The sequence below is a fragment of the Nansenia antarctica genome (assembly GCF_963989245.1).
Source record: "Nansenia antarctica genome assembly, chromosome: 14".
Lineage (NCBI taxonomy): Eukaryota > Metazoa > Chordata > Actinopteri > Argentiniformes > Microstomatidae > Nansenia > Nansenia antarctica.
The window spans coordinates 22,829,804-22,852,303 of NC_137684.1; the positions used below are offsets into that span (position 1 = coordinate 22,829,804).

Below are 22,500 nucleotides of genomic sequence, written 5' to 3' on the forward strand. Positions count from 1 at the left end.
TGTCTGTGTGTGCATGCTAGTGTGTTTTTTTTGTGTGTGTGCATGTATGCGTGTTTCCATGCACGTGTGTGTGTGTGTGTGTGTGTGTGTGTGCGCGTGTCTGTCTGTGTGTGTGTGTGTATGTGCGTGTGTCTGTCTGTGTGTGTGTGTGTGTGTGTGTGTGCATGTGTGTGTGTCTGATCTTGTGTGTCTGATCTTCTGCAACACTCGTTGTGGCTCTCTCTCTCTCCCGCCTCTCTCTCTCTAAAGTGAAACCCCAGGCAGTTTGAGGAGGATTGTGCTGACCCTGGCCCATCGCTCAGGTCCCCCCCCCACCCCCGCCCGCCCCCCCTTACCTCAGCACGCGGTGTTCAGCCCAGTGCTATCTTCCCCAAGCAGACGCCTTTATGCTGCTTGGGCGACCCACGATAGATGGCCTGGCTCATTGTCTGTGAAGGTGGCTTTGTGTTGGGTGTGTAACGTAGCCCTCAGACACTGTTGACACTAGTGTGTTGTCTTGGTGTGTGTTCGTCCGGCTGCCCTCGAGACCCCAATAACTACCCTCTGTGACTGGGCCCCTCTAGTAGATGAAGTACTGCTGCTCTCTCTCTCTCTCTTTTATCTTGTTCTCTCTCTCTCTCTCTCCCTCCCTCCCTCTTGCTCTCTGTCGCTATTCTCTCTTTTTCCTCTCTCTCCCTTTATTTTATTGTACTCTCTTTCTCTCTCTCTCTCTCTCTCTCTTTCTATCCTACTCTCTTGCTCTCTCTCTCTCACTCACTCTCGCTCTTCTACGTCTCACTCTCGCTTTCTTCTCGTCCCGGCTCGCTCTCTCCCTTATTTCCTCACGCTCTATTTCACATCTCCTCCTCTCTCTCTCTCTCTCTCTCTCTCTCTCTCTCTCTCTCTCTCTCTCTCTCTCTCTCTCTCTCTCTCTCTCTCTCTCATTCACTCTTTGTCTTGTCTCTATCTCGTTTGACCACAAGTCTCCCATGAGCCTCTATGTTTGTCCCTAGCTGTTCCCTTTCGTCGTTAAACGACCGCCTCTCTCACACCGTCGAGAATGTTGGCTCGGAGAGGAGAGGAGAAGAGGCTGAGGAGGCCTGTGTGGAAAATGTTATCCCCCCCCCCCTCCTAATTGTAGCCCCGACTACAGCCCCCCCCCTCCACCCCCCTTAGCCCTATACTGCGGCCCCTCTTTTTTCCACATTATCTGTTTCGCGGTTCTCTCCGACGGGCCTTGGGCCAAGCGCGGCATCGCGCGTCGCTCCCGGGCCTTGAGCCTGTGTGTGTGTGTCGGCCTCGTTCGACGCTGCAACCGTTGTCATGACCACCGTGGGCCGCGCTGGGAACGAGAGAGGGTGGGGGGGGCTCGGACAAAAAAACGAGAGGCAGGCGGAAATGTTCCAGGATCAGGCTAAAGCCTCCACAATGTCCTGTCACGCCGTTAAAACACGTTACGGATGTGTTTTATGACGGGGGGGGGGGGGGAGAGAGGATATCCAGCTCTCTGTCTGGTTCAGTCAGCGTCCAGGCCCAGGCCCAGGCCCAGACCCAGGGACAGAGACAGAGACAGAGTCGGTCTGCTGCACCCGCTGGTTAACGGCTCTTTAGAGACACAGGGAGTCAGAAGATACTCACACGAGGGTCCGACTCCGACGCAACAGGGTCCAGAGTGAGCGGACAGATAGAAAAAAAATGAAAATGAGTGACCGGTTTGGGAACCGTTTGTCAGATTGTCAGATGTGGCGCCCCATATAACTGAAACATTGTTTTTCTTTCTCATTGTGAGTCCTGGTTATTTATCTCTAGGTCCTCTTGTAATGGGGGCCTCTTGTTAAATGGGTGGAGAGAGAGAGAGAGAGAGAGAGAGAGAGAGAGAGAGAGAGAGAGAGAGAGAGAGAGAGAGAGAGAGAGAGAGAGGCTAGCATCTGGGAGTCAGGCTCTCTGGCATCGTTATTAACTCTCCTCTCTGGCTAAAAAAGCTCCAGAGATGAGCGCCTGGCGCCTCGGAGGATATTTATGTTGGTTTTATTTTTCATGTAATATGAATAATTGGTTCCACATTGTGGTTCCACCAAGTAACCAAGCTGTCCTGTCCTCCCTACTGCCCAACCCCCCCCTCCACCCCCCCACCCCCCCCTGCCCTGTCCCCCCCCACCTCACCCTTCATCCTCCCTCTCTCCGACTGCCGGAGATCGGGCTTCCTGATTTGCTCCGGCAAATGCTTATCAATCAATTAGCATCCTAGCCTCCCACCGAGGGGCTATAAACAGCCGGGTGACATTTTACCGTCTTAAAGAAGAATCCAAAGAAAAACAAACCCAAAAGAACCTCACCGAATCCTCAACTTTTTTCTCAGTAGTTTTCGCCTCTGAACAAACAAACAAGCGCGGGGCGTTCACACACCGAAGGCACGCTGAGCTAACAGCAGAGATCACTGTAAGATAACATATCACCCGACGACAGGCTGATTGATTCGTTTATCTTGGGCGGAACAGCGACGGCCGCTCGCGTTTCTCTCCGAATTAAATCTGTGTTTGCTTTGGGAATGTTTCTGAATGTGGTCGGTTGTTCTGTTCGGGCTCTCTCGGGGTCGACACAGTCCAACTCCTCTCTGTACGACTCTGGCACGGCTCTGCTCTGAGGACAGACAAGGTGTCAAACGAACAAAGTGAAAAGGGAGTCTGCGTAGGGTGTACTCCTCCCAAATGGAACCTCTCTTATCCAATCGTATGTTACAGAAACAATGTCCCAGCTGCCCATGGTGGGTCAAGGTGTTCTCCTAGTGCCGTTGCCTCTCTTGTTGGGAGCCTGTGTCTCTCGAAAGAAACGGTGACATCTGTTACTGTGTGGACTAACCTTATTTTAATAGATGAAATCGATGGAATGCCCTCTGTCTAACCCTGCCGCCTCTCTCTCTCCCTCTCTCTCTCTGTCCACAGAGCACCAGAGATCATCTTGGGCTTGCCCTTCTGTGAGGCCATAGACATGTGGTCCCTAGGCTGTGTGATCGCTGAGCTGTTCCTGGGTTGGCCCCTCTACCCTGGAGCATCAGAGTTTGATCAGGTAAGACTGGGGGTTTGGGGTGGGGGGGGGGTGACTTGATATGATGTCATATGAATGATACATTGATGACAACCAGGAACCAGAGGGTACTGAGAACTAGTGACACCTCCATGGGAGAATAGAAATGGAAGGATGAGATAGATCTCATTCTATTTCAATGGTGAAAGTAAAAAAAAAAATCCGAAATTGTTACAGTGTTACAACACAGATATATGGGTTACTTAATGTACTATTTTTTGTATGCCTATGGTACGGGTATGCCCCCCCCCATCCCTCTGCAGCCCCCTGTACAGCCCCTGGTTTATTTTAAAAGACGCCACTGAGCCTCTCATCCAATTAGCAGCGCTCCTGTGCTCCAGAGCAAGACATTTTCTCTTCCCCCTTCTCCTTCATCCTCTTTTTTCTTCCCCCCCGCCCCCCCCCCCCCCCCCCTAAAGTCAGATTAGCCTCTATGGAAAAGCCTTGGGCAAGCGCTCCGTCTCAGAACAAATCGAGCTGTTCTTTTTTTCCTCAAGTCCTGAAACATTTGCAAGCCACAGATATAATCCTTTCCTTTTTGGACTGCGCTTCAAAGTACGAGCTAGACCTTGAGTGATGAAACTCACGTTGGAACAGCGAGCTTGTCTTTGAGTCGGTCACCGTTCGCCACCCCACATCGACATGACACGACTACTAGATTGTCGTTTTTAAATAATAAGAACGGACTGACTTATATTAGAGCCTTATTCCAAAGCGCTTTACAATGGCCTCTCATTCACCCATTCACACACTAATGGCAGCTACCATGCAAGGCACCGGCCTGCTCATTCGGAGCAACTTGGGGTTCAGTGTCTTACCCAAGGACACCTCAACATGTGGCCAGCCGGGGTTCGAACCACCGATCTGCCAATCTTGCGATCATTCGACGCCGGCTCTACCTCCTGCGCCACAGCCACTCCTCTTTTGACCGTCCTCATTCTCTGTTCATGACTCAGCGGGTTTACAGTTTAGCGTCCTCCTGACGCTCTTCATCAAATGCTTGAGGACTAACAGCCTGTGGATGCAGTCCTAGTCTATCCTTGGTCATACCTCCTGAACACTGTCATTTCCTGGGTAATGTTAATGTGGATTCCTCTAGCTTATCCGGCGCGGTACGGTTCGTAAACGCTCCCTCTGCCTACTCCGCTGCAGTGCGGCTATCTGGAAGATATGATTATTACCGTATAATTACCCCCCCCAAATTTTTTTTTATCTCAGCACTGGCTCTCGAACTCCTGAGAGAGTAGCGTTTTTTAAGAGCGCCTTCTCCGAATTGCCGCCTCGGAATTCACAATATCCAATTAAGTGTGGCTCATTTTGCATGTGTGCGTCGATGAATAAATGATGTTTTTGTCGAGAGGTTGCGTCTGAACGCAGAGTTGATGTGTTTCTCCCCCCCCCCCCCCCCCCCCCTCTCTGTCGCCCTCCAGATCCGGTACGTCTCTCAGACACAGGGGCTGCCGGCCGAGTACCTGCTGAGTGCCGGGACGAAGACCACCAGGTTCTTCAACAGAGACCCCGACTCTACTTACCCACTGTGGAGACTGAAGGTAGGTCTACTACACACACACGTACACACACACACGCACACACACGCCGCTCTCACAGACACACACACACACACACACACACACTCGCACACACACACGCACACACACACACACTCACGCACACACACACACACACACACACACACACACACACACACACACACACACACACACACACTGACCATGGTCCATGGTTGTCCAGTCATCCTAACAATGGAGGCTAAAGCCAAACTTTCCACACACATCCAAGGAGCACTCAGGTTTCAGTCGGAGCGTTGTTCATTCCAGTGTTAGCCAACGATGTCCGGCTCTGGATGCCCTGTGGTGAGCCATCGACAGACGGTACATGTAGATCAGTAGATGGCACGGCCCCTGCGTGGACTGCTGACAGACCGTGCTCTCGCCTCTTAACAAAGTGCGAGGCTAATGAGAGCAAAATGGATTTGTGAGAGAGGATTTGGCAAGTGGAACTGGGCCTGATGAATCCTGCACGGAGGGGGGGGGGTTGTCTCTCCCTCTACACTCCCCCCCCACACACACACACACCCCCCCCACCCCCCCTACTGTCATTCTATGTAGGCCACTCGATAGGGAGTCTTGTTTATCGCGGCCCAGTCATTTTTTCCTCATTAACTCTGAGGGAACTTGTGTGTGTCAGGCTGGGGGTCTGCATCCAGATACATTTGCGGTGTTGAACGCGCAGCGCATACACAGTACCCATAACCCAGTTGGTCATGGCGACGTTCATGGCATGTCTGTCTGTTTTGTCTGTCTCTCTGTCTGTCTGTGTCTGTCTGTAATCTCTGTATGTCTGTCTGTCTGTGTCTGTCTGTATGTCTGCCTGTCTGTGTCTGTCTGTCTGTCTGTGTCTGTCTGTCTGTCTCTCTGTGTCTGTGTCTGTCTGTGTGTCTGTGTCTGTCTGTGTGTCTGTGTGTCTGTATGTCTGTCTGTGTGTCTGTCTGTCTGTGTCTTGTCTGTTTGTCAGTCTGTCTATGTCTGTTTGTGTGTCTGTCTGTCTTGTCTGCCTGCCTGTCTGTGTCTGTCTGTCTGTCTGTCTGTTTGTCTCTCTGTCTGTCTGTGTCTGTCTGTCTGTCTGTGTCTGTCTGTCTGTTTGTGTCTGTCTGTGTCTGTCTGTTTCTGTCTGTCTGTCTGTCCAGATGGATCAGATCTCCTTGGTAACCCAGCCCCAAACGAACGTCTTTGTTCTTCGTACAATACTGAAACGACGCACCGCCGCCACGACATACAGCCATTGACATTCAGTAACGTGACTCGTGCGAGTCGAGTCAACCCCGACCTTTATGTAAGGACATAAGATAACGCCCAGTCAGCCTGTCCCAGGGCGTGTCGTACAGCCACATGTCAGACATGTCAAAGGAGGGTGAGCAGATGAGACGCGGCGTGACGCCACCTCGGCCGTGTCTGTTTTCCACGGTCTCTGTCTGGGCGTGTGTAAAATCCCACGTCGAGCCACGAGCCGCCCTACTGGTTTACTTCCACGTCGACGCGTCAGTGAGACGTACACGTGAACCTGTCCGTCAGAACGATGGCGATGAAGCGTGACGTTGACCCTGCCGTGTGTCTTCCATAGGACAGGAGCCGTGTCAACATACGACCACATGTAACATGACCTGTTTGGTCTGGTAGTTTTCCTAAGCTGATATAGTATGCCTATAAGATGTGTGTGTGTGTGTGTGTGTGTGTGTGTGTGTGAGTGCCTCCATACATACGTGTGTGTGTGTGTGTGTATGTGTGTGTGTCTTTGTGTGTGTCTTTATGTGTGTCTTTGTGTGTGTTTCTCTGTGTGCATGTGTGTGTGTGTGTGTGTGTGTGTGTGAGAGCGGCGTGTGTGTGTGTGTGTGTATGTGTTTGTGTGTGTCTTTGTGTGTGTTTCTCTGTGTGCATGTTTGTGTGTGTGTGTGTGTGTGCCTGTGTGAGTGCCTCCATACATATGTGTGTGTGTGTGTGTCTTTGTGTGTGTCTTTGTGTGTGTTTCTCTGTGTGCATGTTTGTGAGTGTGTGTGTGTGTGTGTGTGTGTGAGTGCATCCATACATGTGTGTGTGTGTGTGTGTGTGTGTGTGTGTGTGTGCGTGTGCGTGAGCCTCCCCAGGCGTGCTCCGTGGGTAGGCAGCCAGAGGAGTGTGTGTGTGCTACCCCAGGGTTGGTAGGCTGTAGTCAGAGGAGTGTTGCTGAAAGGACAAGCCCAGTCCTGCCGCACATAAACAAGGGGGGCCGTAATGAGGAACATGTAAATATACCGTAGTGTGTTTTCAGAGAGGGGGGTCTCACTGGAACATCTGCTTCTGCTCTCTCTCTCCCCTACAGACACAGGAGGACCACGAGGGGGAGACGGGCATCAAGTCGAAGGAGGCCCGGAAATACATCTTTAACTGCCTGGATGATATGGCGCAGGTACACCCCTGTTTAGATATAGATATGTACTATGTGTACATGTGTGTATATGTATGTATGTACTACTGTAAATATACACACATGCAGGCCCGCACCTGCACACCACGCGTGCACAGACACACACACACACACACACACACACACACACACACACACACACACACACACACACACACACACACACACACACAGTCATCCCCCACAGGCAGAAGCGCTACACTATGCAGTCACACAGAAACGAAAGCAGCTGTGGCTCACGATTCACATCCTCTATTCTGGGGGGTGGGGTGGGTGAGGCGGGGGAGGGGCGGGGGAGGGAAGGGGTTGGGGGGTGACTGGTTGTCTGTCTTAATAAATGACAGACGTCGGAGCTGAACATGTGGTCAGCTGGGTTAGCGTATTTGATGTGTGTCGTTTGCTTTCTCAATATAAGCTCGGGTGAGTGTTGCGGCCGTGTCCTAACTGGATACGTGTGTGTGTGTGTAGCACGGTACATGTAGCTAGCGCACGCGTCATCCTAGCGGAGCGCAGGGCTGGTCTGTGGGACCCAGACCGTGTCGTCTCTGTAGGACTATAGGTCGGTTAGCGGTTAGCATTAGCCGCTCTCACTGCAGCCAGGTTCACACCTGTGAAACACCTGTGGGGACTTGGAATCCATTTCTTTGGTTAAAACAGAGAGAACACGTGCTATATCACCAAGGAAGTGGTGCTCTGCGGCTCAGTGGGTAGAACTAAGGGCGCTAACAACGTTTAGGTGGTGGGTTCGATTCCCGCCGGGACCGTTTATACTGAAAACCGACGCGCTCACCGGAATGTAAGTCGACTTTGGATAAAAGCGTCAGCGAAACGGCATGTATTATTATTATGATATGACTCATATACCATAATAACACCGGTGTGGAGAGGCACAGCCACCGAACAGATTACTGTAGTATGTCTCATACGAATTGACTCGTCTTACGCACTGTGATTGCCGTGGGAAAGTTGACATCCACCTCTTACATATCGCATAACGATGACAGGACCGTGTCTCCACAGTCGCCCGTGTCAACCCCCCCCCCCCCCCAAAAAAAAAAAAAAAACATACGAGTTCTGCAGCCTTACTGACTTACCCTAAATAACAGAAACCTCAATATGTTTCCACCGGCCTCTCAAGATGTCACACTATTCTCATCGTCGTGTTCTTTCAGACTAGGATATTAAAAGAAAGAACCTGGCGCCTTGGTCGTGAGACCGTTTGTCAGGTGAAATATTTACAAGTGATGGGGGTTTAGTGGAGTGCAGAATGGAGAGACACAGAGAGAGCTAGAAAGCCTTTTCGGTTTTCCCCAAAACCTCATGTGGTGTCCTGCACATGTCTTCACTTCAGCCGATGTAGATTGGGACAATTAGAGGTGACCAGAGATGCCCTGGGCTGTGGGTCTGCCTGCCTGTCTGTCTGTCTGTCTGTCTGCTGTAGCGTGCAGAGGGAAGTTATTGTTAGTACACACACGCACGCACACACACACACACACACAGTCGGTGGTCTAATGAAAGCAACATGCACAGGCCAGGCTCCCCTGAGTCACTGGCCGTGCTTGTGGCTGTCACTACCCCATCCCCCCCTCCCTGCCTCAGCCTGTCCCTGTCTCGGTCCCTGTCCCTGAGGTTGACTAAAAGAAACGCAGTAGAGAGAAAGAGAGAGAGAGGGGACCTGTTTTTATGGGGGTTGGGGGTTGGGGGGGGGGTCGGGGGGGGACTTCTATTTTTCCCTGATTCCGAATAAGGGGGCCAGATAAATAAGTTAGCAGCATGGACATCTGCCTCCATGTGTATAATGGATGATAGCTGAAAGCACACAGGGAGAGAGAGAGAGAGAGAGAGAGAGAGAGAGAGGGCCTTGCCTGAATGCCAGGATGTCTGCCCATGAAGAGATGGATGTCCCCCTCCCCTCCCTGGTGCTGACTGAGGTTCTGCTCTGGAGAAGCCCTTTGATTTCCTAGCGAGGACCAGCTGAAGGACAGGAGCGCGCCAGAGGATTAGGCAGAGGGAGGACGAGACAGCTGGGCAGCAGTATATTATCCACTGACTTATCTACAGGACAGCACTTTAGAAGTCCGAGTCTGACTCTGTTCTAGAGCTGCTGTCGAAGCTGTGGCAGGAAGGCCAGCCTGTCACCTTTAGTTCCACTCATGATACCTCCCTCCCCCGCACACACACACACACACACACACACACTTTCTCCTAAACGACACTGCAGATCTTCCAGGGTATTATATGATAGTGATTTTCCTTCCTTCCTTCCTTCCTTCATTCCTTCCGCCCTCGTCCTACATTTAAGCCTGATGTGCTAAAATAGGGTGGTGGGGGGGCAGGGGGGGGATCATCAGGGTCTTTCATGTATATTTCCCCCCTCCTCCTGTCCTGTCCCGTCCTGTCCTGTCCCGTCCCGTCCCGTCCTGTCCTGTCCTGTCCTGTCCTGTCCTGTCCTGTCCTGTCCTGTCCTGTCCTGTCCTGTCCTGTCCTGTCCTGTCCTGTCCTTGTGTTCTGCCGTGTCACTATTACCACCCACACCTCAGAGACCAGATGGCAGCACGTGGCCATTGACATGCAAATACATCCACCACACTGGCCTCCGTACTCCGTACCCACACTGGCCTCCGGAGTCTTCGGGGGGGGGGGGGGTTTGCATGTTATTTTTACAGAACAAAACGTACGAGGCGTTTGACTGACTCTAATCAAAATGTGGAAAGGGGCATACCTCATCGTAAACCGTCATCAACGAATGAATTCGAGTGAATTCGAAACGCGCACGACTCGGGACAATTTGATGCCGGTTTGTTACCAGGCAGTTTGTGTTATAGAGATCTTTGAGGAAAGTGCCAGAAAGTACCCATTAACCCCATACCGGGTACCAGTATCTCGATACCAGTGGAACGGTATACGGAAAATTGTTTGAGGATTATACATTTGTCTGTGACATGGGGAGATAAAGAGCATGTGTTTTGTACGGCACGACACTTGACTGTCCATCCCTGACCATCTCCTTTTGGGCCTTTTTTTTCTGAGTGGGGCAGTCCCACTCGTATTTTTCATTTTAGAGACTGTATAGATTATGACAGGAAGGACAGGTGAGAGAGAGAGAAGGGATGACAAGCAGGACACGTCCATCGAACCGGGAACCCTGCGGTGACGTGGTCGACGCTTAACCCACTCCACCACCTAAGCGCCCCCTTTTGGGCCTTTAATAGTCCACTCCTGCCGTGTCATGTCCGTCACGCTAGCGGTTGCTGAACATCGGTAGTGACCAGTTGATGCTTCGGGTGTCTAGTAAGGTGCTGGTCTGGTATACGTGCATCAACAGTTCTCTTGATGATGACTCTAGAACACCTGTACACATGTCACCCCTGTGTCTATACGTGTCCCTAAGACACCCCGAGACGACCACGCGGTTTTGCAAATCCGAGCCGAGTTTATTTTTCCCAAAGTCATCTTCTCCTCCGCCAGAGGACAGGGTGATTATTTCCTCACCTCATTCCGGAGATTATTTCCTTTATCACGCTGCGTAGAGAGATGGCGAGCAGAGAGAGAGAGAGAGAGAGAGAGGAGGGGGGATGGGGGGGCACGGTGACGGAGCCTGAATAACCTGCATAGGGAAGGGAATTGATTCAGATTGGTTGACTGGCAGCACATCAGATAGCCCCTGGAGCAGGGCTATAGATAAGCGCTGTGTCTTTTATGAGAAAAAAAACACTACCCGCTATCTCTGCATGGCAATCCTAATAAACAACCCTGCCTGCCCCGCGCCTCTGAAGGCTGTGGCTCGGCCCACCTCCCACCTCCCAGCCCTTAACTTCATCTGTCTTCATCTTGCCCTCCTCTTTCTGTCCCTGTCCCTGTCATTGTCCCTGTCCCTGTCTCTCTCTCCCTCTCCCCCTCCCTGTCTCTCTCTCCCCCTCCCTGTCTCTCTCTCCCCCTCCCTGTCCCTGTCTCTCTCTCTCCCCCTCCCTGTCTCTCTCTCCCCCTCCCTGTCCCTGTCTCTCTCTCCCCCTCCCTGTGTCTCTCTCCCTGTCCCTGTCTCTCTCTCCCCCTCCCTGTATCTCTCTCCCTGTCCCTGTCTCTCTCTCTCTCCCTCCCTGTCCCTGTCTCTCTCTCCCCCTCCCTGTATCTCTCTCCCTGTCCCTGTCTCTCTCTCCCTCCCTGTCCCTGTCTCTCTCTCCCCCTCCCTGTATCTGTCTCTCTCTCTCTCCCTCCCTGTCCCTGTCTCTCTCTCCCCCTCCCTGTATCTGTCTCCCTCTCCCTGTCTCTCTCTCCCTGTCCCTGTCTCTCTCTCTCTCCCTCCCTGTCTCTCCCTCCCTGTCCCTGTCTCTCTCTCTCCCTCTCCCTCTCCCTGTCATTGTCCCTCTCCCTCTCTATCTCCCTGTCCCTGTCTCTCTCTCCCTCTCCGTCCCTGTCTCTCTCTCCCTCTCCCTGTCCCTGTCCCTGTCTCTGTCCCTGTCCCTGTCCCTGTCTCTCCCTCCCTGTCCCTGTCTCTCTCTCCCTGTCTCTGTCCCTGTCCCTGTCCCTGTCTCTCTCTCTCTCCCTCCCTGTCTCTCCCTCCCTGTCCCTGTCCCTCTCCCTCTCCCTGTCATTGTCCCTCTCCCTCTCTATCTCCCTGTCCCTGTCCCTGTCCCTGTCCCTGTCCCTGTCCCTGTCCCTGTCCCTGTCCCTGTCCCCCCCTACCTCATACATGCTACTGAAGTGACTGGCTGCTCAGGAATCCCAGCCACTGCCTAACTAGTCCATCCCTCCTAGCTAGCAGCTAGCTAGCTCCGCACCGCAAGGAGAATTCTGCTGTTGTGCCCAGTATTTCTCCAAAAACCTCAGCCTGGAATGTTTAACACAGATGAACCAACATTATGTTCCAAAGCAGGTTCCCAGAAGAGAGCCCCCCTGCCCCCCCCCCTCCCCCCAGAGAGTATTTCAGTAAAGTTGTCTTATATCAGCTTGGGAGGCGCTCAGAAAAAGGTGTCCTTTGTGAAACGGCTTTAGTAAGCCGACAGCAACATGTATCGGGTTAATTTTTCCCCCGTTTATTTTCACTTTTCGGGGGAGATAAAAATCTCAGGTACGGCGCCAGCGAATGTTTTCGAGCGGCTCGGCCGTTGGCTATGAATACCAGTGTCAATGTTTGTAATGCCAGTCAGGTGCAAGGTTATCACTGTGCTCTGTGACATGCGTGTTGACACCCCCAACTGAAGAGCCTTGTGTGGTTATTAATAGCCTCCTCTATGGGAAAAAAACCCTGTTTTCTTTCTGTCGTCTACAGCAACAGTTGCCACCCCAACCCCCCCCCCCCCCCCCCCCCCCCCCTTTTAATTCCCAATCAACTCTTTAAGGTCTGTGAGAGTAGAGTACTTCTCTGGACATTGAAATGCTGATATCGAGAGTGTGTGTGTGTGTGTGTGTGTGTGTGTGTGTGTGTGTGTGTGTGTGTTTGTGTGCGTGTGTGTGTGTGTGCAGGTGAATAATATGTCGGATTTGGAGGGAACTGACATGCTGGCGGAGAAGGCGGACAGGAGAGAGTTCATCGACTTGCTGACGAGGATGTTGACGATCGACGCGGACAAGAGGATCACCCCGATCGAAACCCTCAACCACCCTTTCGTAACCATGACGCACCTTCTCGACTTCCCTCACAGCGCACAGTACGTTGGGAGAGACTCTCACCACCCGGTTTAATAACTGGGTTTTGGATAAATGCTGAACAAAATCGAAATAGACATACTCATACTCATTATTCTCTCTCTCTCTCTCTCTCTCTCTCTCTCTCTGCCCCCCCTCCCTCCCCCCCTCTCCAGTGTCAAGTCCTGTTTCCAGAACATGGAGACCTGTAAGCGGCGTGTGAACATGTATGACATGGTGAACCAGAGCAAGACGCCCTTCATCACCCACGTGGCCCCCACCACGTCCACCAACCTCACCATGACCTTCAACAACCAGCTCAACACTGTGCACAGCCAGGTCAGTATTATAACTCACTAGTCTATCACTGTTCCTATGTACAACCAGGTCAGTATTAGAACTCACTAGTCTATGTACAACCAGGTCAGTGTTATAACTCACTAGTCTATCACTGTTCCTATGTACAACCAGGTCAGTGTTATAACTCACTAGTCTATCACTGTTCCTATGTACAACCAGGTCAGTATTATAACTCACCAGTCTATCACTGTTCCTATGTACAACCAGGTCAGTGTTATAACTCACTAGCCCTGTGAGCCTCACTCCTGGTCCTGAAGAGCTCTTTGCTCCAGCTCAGCAGTGACACACCTGATCCAGCGAATCACGGTTTTGAACATCCGTTGATTAGTTCTAGCAGGTCGTAACAGCACTAGGCTCGGAAACAAAACGTAGACTCTTTGCCGTTCTACAGGACTAGGACTGGAAAAGAGATTTGATCTCAATGAGACCAACCTGTAGAAATAAAGGTTCAATAAAAATAAATTCTAAAAGGATGGAGTATCACTGACCTAGCCTAATACTGTACATTAGAGGAAGTGTGGACTGGTCACCCTGATGCGCCACCGCACACGACTGCCTCCTTAATGAAAGAATGAATGAATGGTCTTTATTGTCATTGTAACAGGTACAACAAAATTTAAATGCAAACCCTAGGTGCTAACAAACAAACACAGTCCTACGATAATAATAAAAACAAGAACGAGACATGAATAGACGTAAATAGGGGGGATATAAATAGGGGGATGAGTAAGTGATCGGTAGACATCTGAGAATGTATCTATTATGTGAACTTCTATACTTCTATACACTATATGGCCTATTCACAGAGGGGTATATAGACAGGGGGGAGTTAGTTAGCATGGAACGGTGTACTTTTTATAAACATATAAACATGGACCAATAGACTTATTTACAGTATATGACCCTTAACTGTAACAAATGCATCTAGAAACGTACTCTCGCCACCGTAAGGCACAGTCGGTGTGTATTTCCTGTCCAATCCACAAAATCCTCCTAGGTTCGCAATAACGCTACCCCCGTGTCACGGCAGATGGAGGAAGGAATACATTGACTAGGAGATAAACTCCCTCCTGAATTGCTAAAGCAGCCCTATTCCGGAGCGGCCAGGCTAGGTGTCTGTGCCTTAGGCCCAGAGGGGCTGTCACAAACTGCTGATTAGAAGCATGACAACCTATACTTCCTGCTTGCCTTGCATTTTAGCCCTTTCAGGCCTCAGGAACTCCTCTGCCAGGTTTCCTCTCCTCCTCCTCCACCTCCTCCTCCTCCTGTTTTCCTGGCTTCTGCCTTTGGTGCTTCAAGGTTTTCATCCAGCTCCACTGTAGGGCATTAAACAGCTGACTTTCCGCTTCCCCACCGGAATCACCGAAGCGTCTGCATGTAAAGTTCCGTTCAGATTAGTGCTGAATTAGAAATTCCAGCCATTTTTCTTCTTCTTCTTCTCCTTCTTCTTCTCCTTTTTCTTCTATTAAACCGTGTTCTTTATCACGAATGATATCGACACACACGACACCACCCCACACTGTGCGGCGGTGTGTGTCGAGCGATGCGGCAAAGCTCAAACTGCGCCGTCTGCGATGTAAAAACGGATTAACGTTTTCCCAGCTTGTCCTCTGCCTGCCGCGGTATCAGGGCGATACGGACGGAACCAAGGAAGTGATTTATTCAGCAGATATGAAACTTTTCTTTTTTTTTCTTCGTAGTTTTTTCCGTGTCGTTATTCGCGGGCCGTGTTGTGGTGTGTTGTGTATGATGAATGCCGCAGCGGCGTATTGATTAACTTTCTCCCCTGGTGCTCGTCGAGCACGCTAAAGACTGCAAATGAAAAATGAATGTGCCGTCTCCCAATTTTTCCCCCACGCAAGCTTAATGAAAAGGCTTTAATTAGAGAGGGTGTTGTAGAACAGAATGTGATGTGAGTAAGAGCTCAGCTCACTGCTTCTCTTTAGGAGCGTTTGTTCCTAGCTATCCTGGGTGTACCAAGACTCTCCTGGGTCTACCAAGACTATCCCGGGTGTACCAAGACTCTCCTGGGTGTACCAAGACTCTCCTGGTTGTACCAAGACTATCCTGGGTGCACCACGGTTACCTAAGACATTACTCATGTCTCATTTATGGTCTCCATATGCAGTTTGGCTGGACGACATATTTACGAAGTGTCTCAACAGATCTGAAATATGGCCACTGTCAGAGATAGGAATGTGGCAGAGCCGAGATAATAAAGAAACCTTGACACCAAATGTCAGACTGCCCCGCGGACTCCTCCTGCACAGTTTCTCTACTGGAAAAGAAAGGAATAAAAAATAAATAATTCTTCTTCCTTCTTCTAGCTTTATGACTTGCCAATGCCCCCCTGGCCCTAAGCATAGATTTTCTTGCTATGACTGATGGATAGATGATTCACTTACTTAGACAACATGTATTTGTTGTAAGACGCCTCGGATGAAAATGCCAGAAAATGTCAACGGAACATCGCTACGTGCAAACATTTCAAGTCGAAAAGCGTGAACGTGTGAACCGTCCTCATTCTTCTGCTTTGGAATCCACTACTCGAGTGGGACGGTCTCTGTTCGGGCTCGATCGGATCGGTTTAAATCATTTCCTACCTCAAGTGCTAGGTCCTGACAGATATACGTATGTGTGTTGAGAAACTCTAGCCAGAGGGAGAGAAAGGAAAACACACTGGTGGTGGTGAGGCGGTGTACTGTGTCAGTGTTGCCAGATTGGGCTACTTTTGATCACACTGGACGGGTGGATTCGGCGGCTTTTAGACTGGTTGGGCTGGAAATTGTCAATCCCGTCTGGCAACCCTGGTACTGTGTCAGTGTGTCCCTCTTCTCTCAGAGCTCCCAGTCCTGCGTCTCCTCTAACCTGGCTGTGTGTGTGACGCACCCAGCGCTTCATTAGGGCCTCTGGGTGTTTGTAATAGGGACATTTGCTGGTGCTGTGTACATAGAAAGAGGATCTATATTCACACACCAGGGCCTTCTGGGGAGCAATGAGCGTCTGTAGTTCAATGTACAGTATGTAATCACACGCTCAATTCAATACTAGGTGCTTAATGGATGGAAGGATGTACACACACACACGCAGGCGCGCCGCACACACACACACACACACACACACACACACACACTCTCTCTCTCTCTCCCCTCTTCTCACCATCTACCCTGCTCCTATTTAGTTCTTTATTTCCTCTGGGGCGGGGGGGTAAGGAGCAGGGGGGAGACATTTGCATCCATCTCACTCTGTGTCTCTCCGTGTCTCTCTGCCCTCCAACGCAGTGCTGCCTGACTGTATTCAGGGAAACATCACGCTTAGCTTCGGTTATCTAAACGTCCCTAAATTTGTTCTCATCTTGGAATCTAATTTGAATGTTTAATGCATCGTCGTGTAATCAGACGCATCGGTAATGAATAATCAAGTGGCATTATTGTTGTGTTGTTATGATAGCGCCTTTCCTCCCACGCCACCAACCCTCATAACCCCTCTCCCCCCTCCCCCCTTCCCTCTCCTCTCCTCTCCCCACCCCCGCCACCCGACCCAACCCTCTCCCCCCTCATGGTTTTTTGTTTGTTTGATGCCATCAATCTCTTAGGGCACCAGCCTGGCTCCCTCCTCCACCACCAGTGCCACCCTTTCCCTCGCCAACCCCGACGTCTCCATACTGAACTACCAGTCTGCACTCTACCAGCCCTCCGCGGCCTCCATGGCCGCCGTGGCCCAGAGGAGCATGCAGCCCCTGCAGCCCGTGCCCCCCCAGCTCTGCGCCGCCCGCCCGGACCCCTTCCAGCAGGCTCTCATCGTCTGCCCACCTGGCTTCCAAGGTCAGAGTTCACCACGACACGATGGCTTGTTTTGTTTTTATGTTGTGCTGCTTTGTAGTCAGTGTCTGCAGTGGCCATCTTGGAACAGGTGTCCTTTCCTTTCAAAGAGGTTTGCCTCTATAGGATGAATAAGGCCTCTCCGTGTGTGATGGTTGTTGTATGTGTGTTACCAATGTGTCTGTTTGCTGCCGTTGTCCTGGAACAGTTGTCCTTGGGTAAAGTGATTTTTAATCTAATGGGATCACCCGTCCACTCAAGAGATCTACTGTGCCTTCAATAAGTATTCACCCCCTCCCTTTTCCACATTTCATTACAACCATACTTTAAAATAGATTTAATTCAGATATTTTTTGTCACTGATTTACATAAAATACCCCATATTTTCAATTTAAAAAAAAGAAATTATTTAAAAAGTTACAAATTAATTAAAAATGTCTTGAGTCAATAGGTATTCACCGCCTATGGCAATCCTACAATTTGCCCAATTGCAAGCATTTCTTCAATAATTGAATTTTTCTTGAATTGAGTCCATCTCAGTGTAAGGATAATAGTTAATGTGATTTTGGAATTAATATTTAGTTTTTATAGAGTCTCTGACTTGCGATCAATTACACACTGTGTGGATTAGGCTGTCACTAACAACTTGCCACATTTCATAATTTCCTCTTGATTCTTTTTCACACATGGGTTGGTGTGGAAACTGAATTGCATGTGTTAGATCCACACAGTGTGTAATTGATTCCTATGCAAATCAGAGACCCTATAAAAACAAAGATATTCATTCCGAAATCACATGAACTATTATTCTTGTGCTCAGATGGACTCAATTCAACTTATTGAGTAACTTGCTGAATAAATGTTTTCATTTGAGCATTCGTTTTATGAGCCTATGAGGCGTCATAACTAAGGGGGTGAATTATTGACTCAAGGAAATGTCTGCTTTTCTTTTTTTCTTTTCTTCAATTGATTGATTGAAGTTTGGTTGTAATGCAAGAACATGTGGAATAATTCCAGGCCGGCGAATACTTACTGAAGTATATGGCAGTGTAAATAGTGTATGTTACTCTTGGTCAGGTCTAGTCTTGGGCCCAGACTCAGTCAGCTATGGGAAGCCCTTTCAGTGTCAGTACTGGCACTGTGGATCTCCCTCCAGGAGAGAAGGCCTCGTCAAAGCTGGGTGCTGGCTCTGCTCTGCTCTGCACTGTAGGTCTTTTGTTAGGGCTGACCCCCCCCCAAGGCAATGACATAAGTCTTAACATAGCAAGAGAGATGCTCAGATAAGTTGATGAGGTAATCATTTGAAAGGAATGTTAATATCTTTGATTGATGCTTTTGTCTGATTGGTTATGGCTGAAAGGCACACAACACTCTTGTTTGACATTTCTGTGGAATGGCAGATAACAATGTCCACTATTAGACTAGCGAGCGGGGTATGAGGAGACTTTATTTTCATTGCCATGACTACCATTTGGTTTTAGAAGTTGAATGAAGAAGTCATTGTGCGCTGCGGCAGGGTTTGGATACATTCATAATGTTATGTACAAACATCAGCGCTTCTTTCACCAGTATTGATATTTCCAACGTCAAGTATAAAACAATAGCCTGTCTGTTGTTTGTTTTCTGTCTGTGAGTCATGGTGTCATTTATAGATTTTTTCTCTCGGTGTGAGACTGTTTTGTGTGAGAGACATGAATGTGTTGCCGTTGTTGTTATTGCTGTCGTTGTTGTTGTTGTTGTTGTTGTTGTTGCTGTTGTTGCTGTTGTTGTTGTTGTTGCTGTTGTTGTTGTTGCTGTTGTTGTTGTTGTTGTTGCTGTTGTTGTTGTTGCTGTTGTTGTTGTTGTTGACATCCTGACGTCCTCTGTGTGCTGTTGTCCGTCCTCAGGGCTCCAGGCGTCCCCGTCCAAACACACTGGCTACTCTGTGCGGATGGAGAACGCCGTTCCCATAGTGACGCAGGCCCCTGGCGCCCAGCCCCTGCAGATCCAGCCTGGCCTGTTGACGCAGGTAGGAAGAGAGACTCTGTTGTCATGGAAAAGAATCGAATCAAACGCTTATCTATCAAATCAAATACAATCAAGTCCCGAACCGGCCCACTTATTGAATCTCTGTACTTATAATGATACCAAAACTGTATTCCGCTGTTTGACTATAAATGCACCCTATTCTGTTTGTTGACGGCTAGACATAATTGCCCCCCCCCCCCCCCAGTTGTAGAGGCTATGTGCTTAGGAGGACTGCTTCTTTTCGTTCACAAAAGACACTTTTGCTTTGGAAAACGGCATAATGGCAATGTCGTTTTTCTCAAGGCAGGTGAGTCAGTGTGTGTGCTGGTGACTCTGGCCCGCCCTGGCAGCTGCTTTGCCTCAGTGCATTAAAAGCCCAGATCTGTAGTGTCTGTCTGTCCTCCCACTCCTGAAGGCTGAGGCCGGAGCCGCCACGGTCTGATGAACACAAGGGGAAGCTTTGCACTGTGAGAGGTTTCGCTAAGACAGGCGAAGCTAACGGCTAATATACCCTCTCGTGGAACCGCATACCAGCGTATTGACGGCACACCTTGCTGCACGACACTGCCCACACACTGTCAACATGACAACCTGACATACAATAGTTTCCGCTAACATAATAGCGCATTGTATCTGCTGCCTGCTGCCTGCTGCTGCACACATTAAGTAAGACCACCTCTCCTTCTGGAAATTTCCATGAGAGGCTTTAAATATCTGAAAATTCCCGGAGGTTGGGAGTGCTCCCTTATCTCTAGGTAATCAAGCAGCCAGCAGGCTTTGCTGTGTGCGTTTTTTTTGTGTGTGTGTGTGTGTGTTTTTTTTTTGTTCCTGTGGAAAGACTAATCTGTCAGATAAACCAAATGGTGATTAGCTATAGGGCTGCTTCCAAGTCAGGCGCTCCAAATTACAGGCCCCAGAGGACAGTGGGAGATTTGGAGAGGGCTTGGAGAGGGCTTTGAAGAGGCTCGCAGGGGTTTTTGTTTGCTTCCAAATTGGTCAGGAGGTCACCCTATGCTCTCTATAGCATTCACATTTTCCACAATCTAGAAAAAGCCTTTCACACTTGATAAGCATATACAGTAACCGGTCAAAAGTTTGGACACAAAACACAAAAGTAGAGTCCAAAGTTTTGACTGCTGCTGTATGCCATTATGTACTAAATCATTTACTAAAGTAGAAGTAGAATATACGTTGTGCAAGAGTACCCGCCGTTGTGTCACGAAGCGCACTCGTATTCACGCGCCCGGTCTGTTCTGCGAGTAGCTTGTGTAAACGACCCCCTCCAGGCAGCCTGTAGTTAAGAAAGCATGCGGTTTCCACAGGCCCTGGTTTGTAGAGCAGCAACATGTAATAACGGGGTGTGCAGTATCCCAATCCCTCTGCTCTGACTGGGAGGTCTGGTGTACTTGGGTTTAGCCTCCAGGCCGCGCAGGGCTCTCTAACAGCCCACCCTGACCCAGACTCAGCCCACCAACAGCCCCCCAGGCTTCCCTCTCCCTTCTCTGGGTATTTGTAGAGTGAGGGGGCGGGGGGAAAGAGAGAGAGGGGCCATGTGGAAGGGGGAGGCGGCCGCCCGTCTTCTTGCCCACCCCCCCCAGGCTCACCCCCCCCACCCCCCCCGCCCCCCACTCCACCCTCAGCCCAGGCTCAGCTCTGTTCTCTGGGTGTCCTTAGAGCAGAGAGGGGCCATGTGGAGGAGAAGGAGGAGGAGGAGCGGAGCCCCCCCCCCGTGCCCACCTCTGGCCCAGGCTCAGCTCTGTTCTCTGGGTATCTGTAGAGAGGAGAGAGAGAGAGAGAGAGAGGGGCCGTGTGGAGGAAGAGGAGGCCCCAGCGCGCCGGCCAGCCAGGCAGCCAGGCAGCCAGGCAGGACCTTTATCTGGAGCAGGAATGCAGAAAATGTGGAAACAATTGGGGAGTGAGAGCCGGGGCTTTCAGAGCCCTGAGGTGACAAAGGTTTTTCACCCGGGGAGAGAGAGAGAGGGGGTGGGAGGGTGGGTGGGGAGGCTGGGGAGAGAGAGAGGGGTGGGGAGGCTGGGGAGAGAGAGAGGGTGGGGAGGGTGGGGAGAGAGAGAGGGGTGGGGAGGGTGGGGAGAGAGAGAGGGGTGGGAGGGTGGGGGGAGAGAGAGGGGTGGGGAGGGTGGGGAGAGAGAGAGGGGTGGTGGGAGGGTGGGGAGAGAGAGAGGGGTGGGGAGGGTGGGGAGAGAGAGAGGGGTGGGAGGGTGGGGAGAGAGAGAGGGGTGGGAGGGTGGGGAGAGAGAGGGGTGGTGGGAGGGTGGGGAGAGAGAGAGGGGTGGGGAGGGTGGGGAGAGAGAGGGGGTGGGGAGGGTGGGGAGAGAGAGAGAGGGGTGGGGAGGGTGGGGAGAGAGAGGGGGTGGGGAGGGTGGGGAGAGAGAGAGGGGGTGGGAGGGTGGGGAGAGAGAGAGGGGTGGGAGGGTGGGGAGAGAGAGAGGGGTGGGAGGGTGGGGAGAGAGAGAGGGGTGGGAGGGTGGGGGGGGAGAGAGGGCTGGGGAGGGTGGGGAGAGAGAGGGGTGGTGGGAGGGTGGGGAGAGAGAGAGGGGTGGGGAGGGTGGGGAGAGAGAGGGGGTGGGGAGGGTGGGGAGAGAGAGAGAGGGGTGGGAGGGTGGGGAGAGAGGGCCGCAGCGCCGATGGCCCTGAGAAGAAAGGGGGGAGAAAAAAAAGGCGCCCTAACTGGGTTACCGTTTCAGAGGCAGACAGACAGGCCGATTACACAACACAGACGCCCGGCGAAAGGGGAGGAATGCAGAGTGCCAGGGAATGGAGGGAGCAGGACGGAGGAGGGAGAGATAGAGAGCGCCTCTTAACGCGCCGCTCTGGCTTGCTGATAAAAGGAGTGCGCAACGTGACGTTTAAACGTAGAAGAGAGCGTCCTGAGTGGAGTGCGCAGGACCTTTCCGGTGTGTCGGTGTGTCACCCGCCCTGCGGTCGACAGCGACGGCCTGTTGCGGTGACCTCACCGTCACCTCCCACGTGGACTGTTTGTGTTTGGACTTAATCATCGGCTCTGAGTTACTTCAAACAAAACAATTCCACCACTCCCACAAGCCTGGGAGTCATACGCCGCTAAGATCTGCACACAGCTTTATTTACCAGTAAGAATATAACAGCAGGGTTGAGCCAAAACAGCCACGGAGATGAAAACATCTTAAGTATACTGCATGAGCTGTTCTGAGTGAGCTTGTCCTTTGTGCTCTCTTTATCTGTGTGTGTGTGTGTGTGTGTGTGTGTGTGTGTGTGTGTGTGTGTGTGTGTGTGTGTGTGTGTGTGTGTGTGTGTGTGTGTGGGTGTGCTCCGACACATACTGATGCTGATGTAAATAGATGGGCAAATGGTATTAAAGGAACAATTCATTAGCCTCTACATTAAAGTGCAGATCAATAGAGCTGCATTAAACTATTAGGGCTGCAGAGATACACGTTTTTGCATGCAGGGCAGGCACACACACTCACACACACAGACACACACACACACAGACACACACACACACGCACACACACACACACACACACACATACACACACACGCACACACACACACACACACACACACTATTAGGGTTGCAGAGATACACGTTGTTGCATGCAGGGCAGGCACACACACGCACGCACACACACACAGACACACA

At 50.9% G+C, this 22,500-nt stretch overlaps 1 protein-coding gene across 1 annotated transcript in view; it reads left to right on the forward strand.

Moving 5' to 3' along the window:
* Positions 1 to 2,925: 2,925 nt before the first annotated feature.
* The window catches only part of hipk2 (homeodomain interacting protein kinase 2), a gene marked incomplete at its 3' end in the record, with an annotated part of 27,160 nt that continues 7,585 nt past the window's right edge, over positions 2,926 to 22,500 (forward strand). The window contains exons 1-7 of the mRNA XM_080544982.1: positions 2,926 to 3,045; positions 4,494 to 4,613; positions 6,940 to 7,026; positions 12,508 to 12,692; positions 12,846 to 13,008; positions 16,625 to 16,853; positions 18,737 to 18,858. Coding sequence (XP_080401108.1) covers positions 2,968 to 3,045; positions 4,494 to 4,613; positions 6,940 to 7,026; positions 12,508 to 12,692; positions 12,846 to 13,008; positions 16,625 to 16,853; positions 18,737 to 18,858 — 984 coding nt within the window. The 5' untranslated portion in view covers positions 2,926 to 2,967. The remainder of the gene's footprint in view (positions 3,046 to 4,493; positions 4,614 to 6,939; positions 7,027 to 12,507; positions 12,693 to 12,845; positions 13,009 to 16,624; positions 16,854 to 18,736; positions 18,859 to 22,500) is intronic.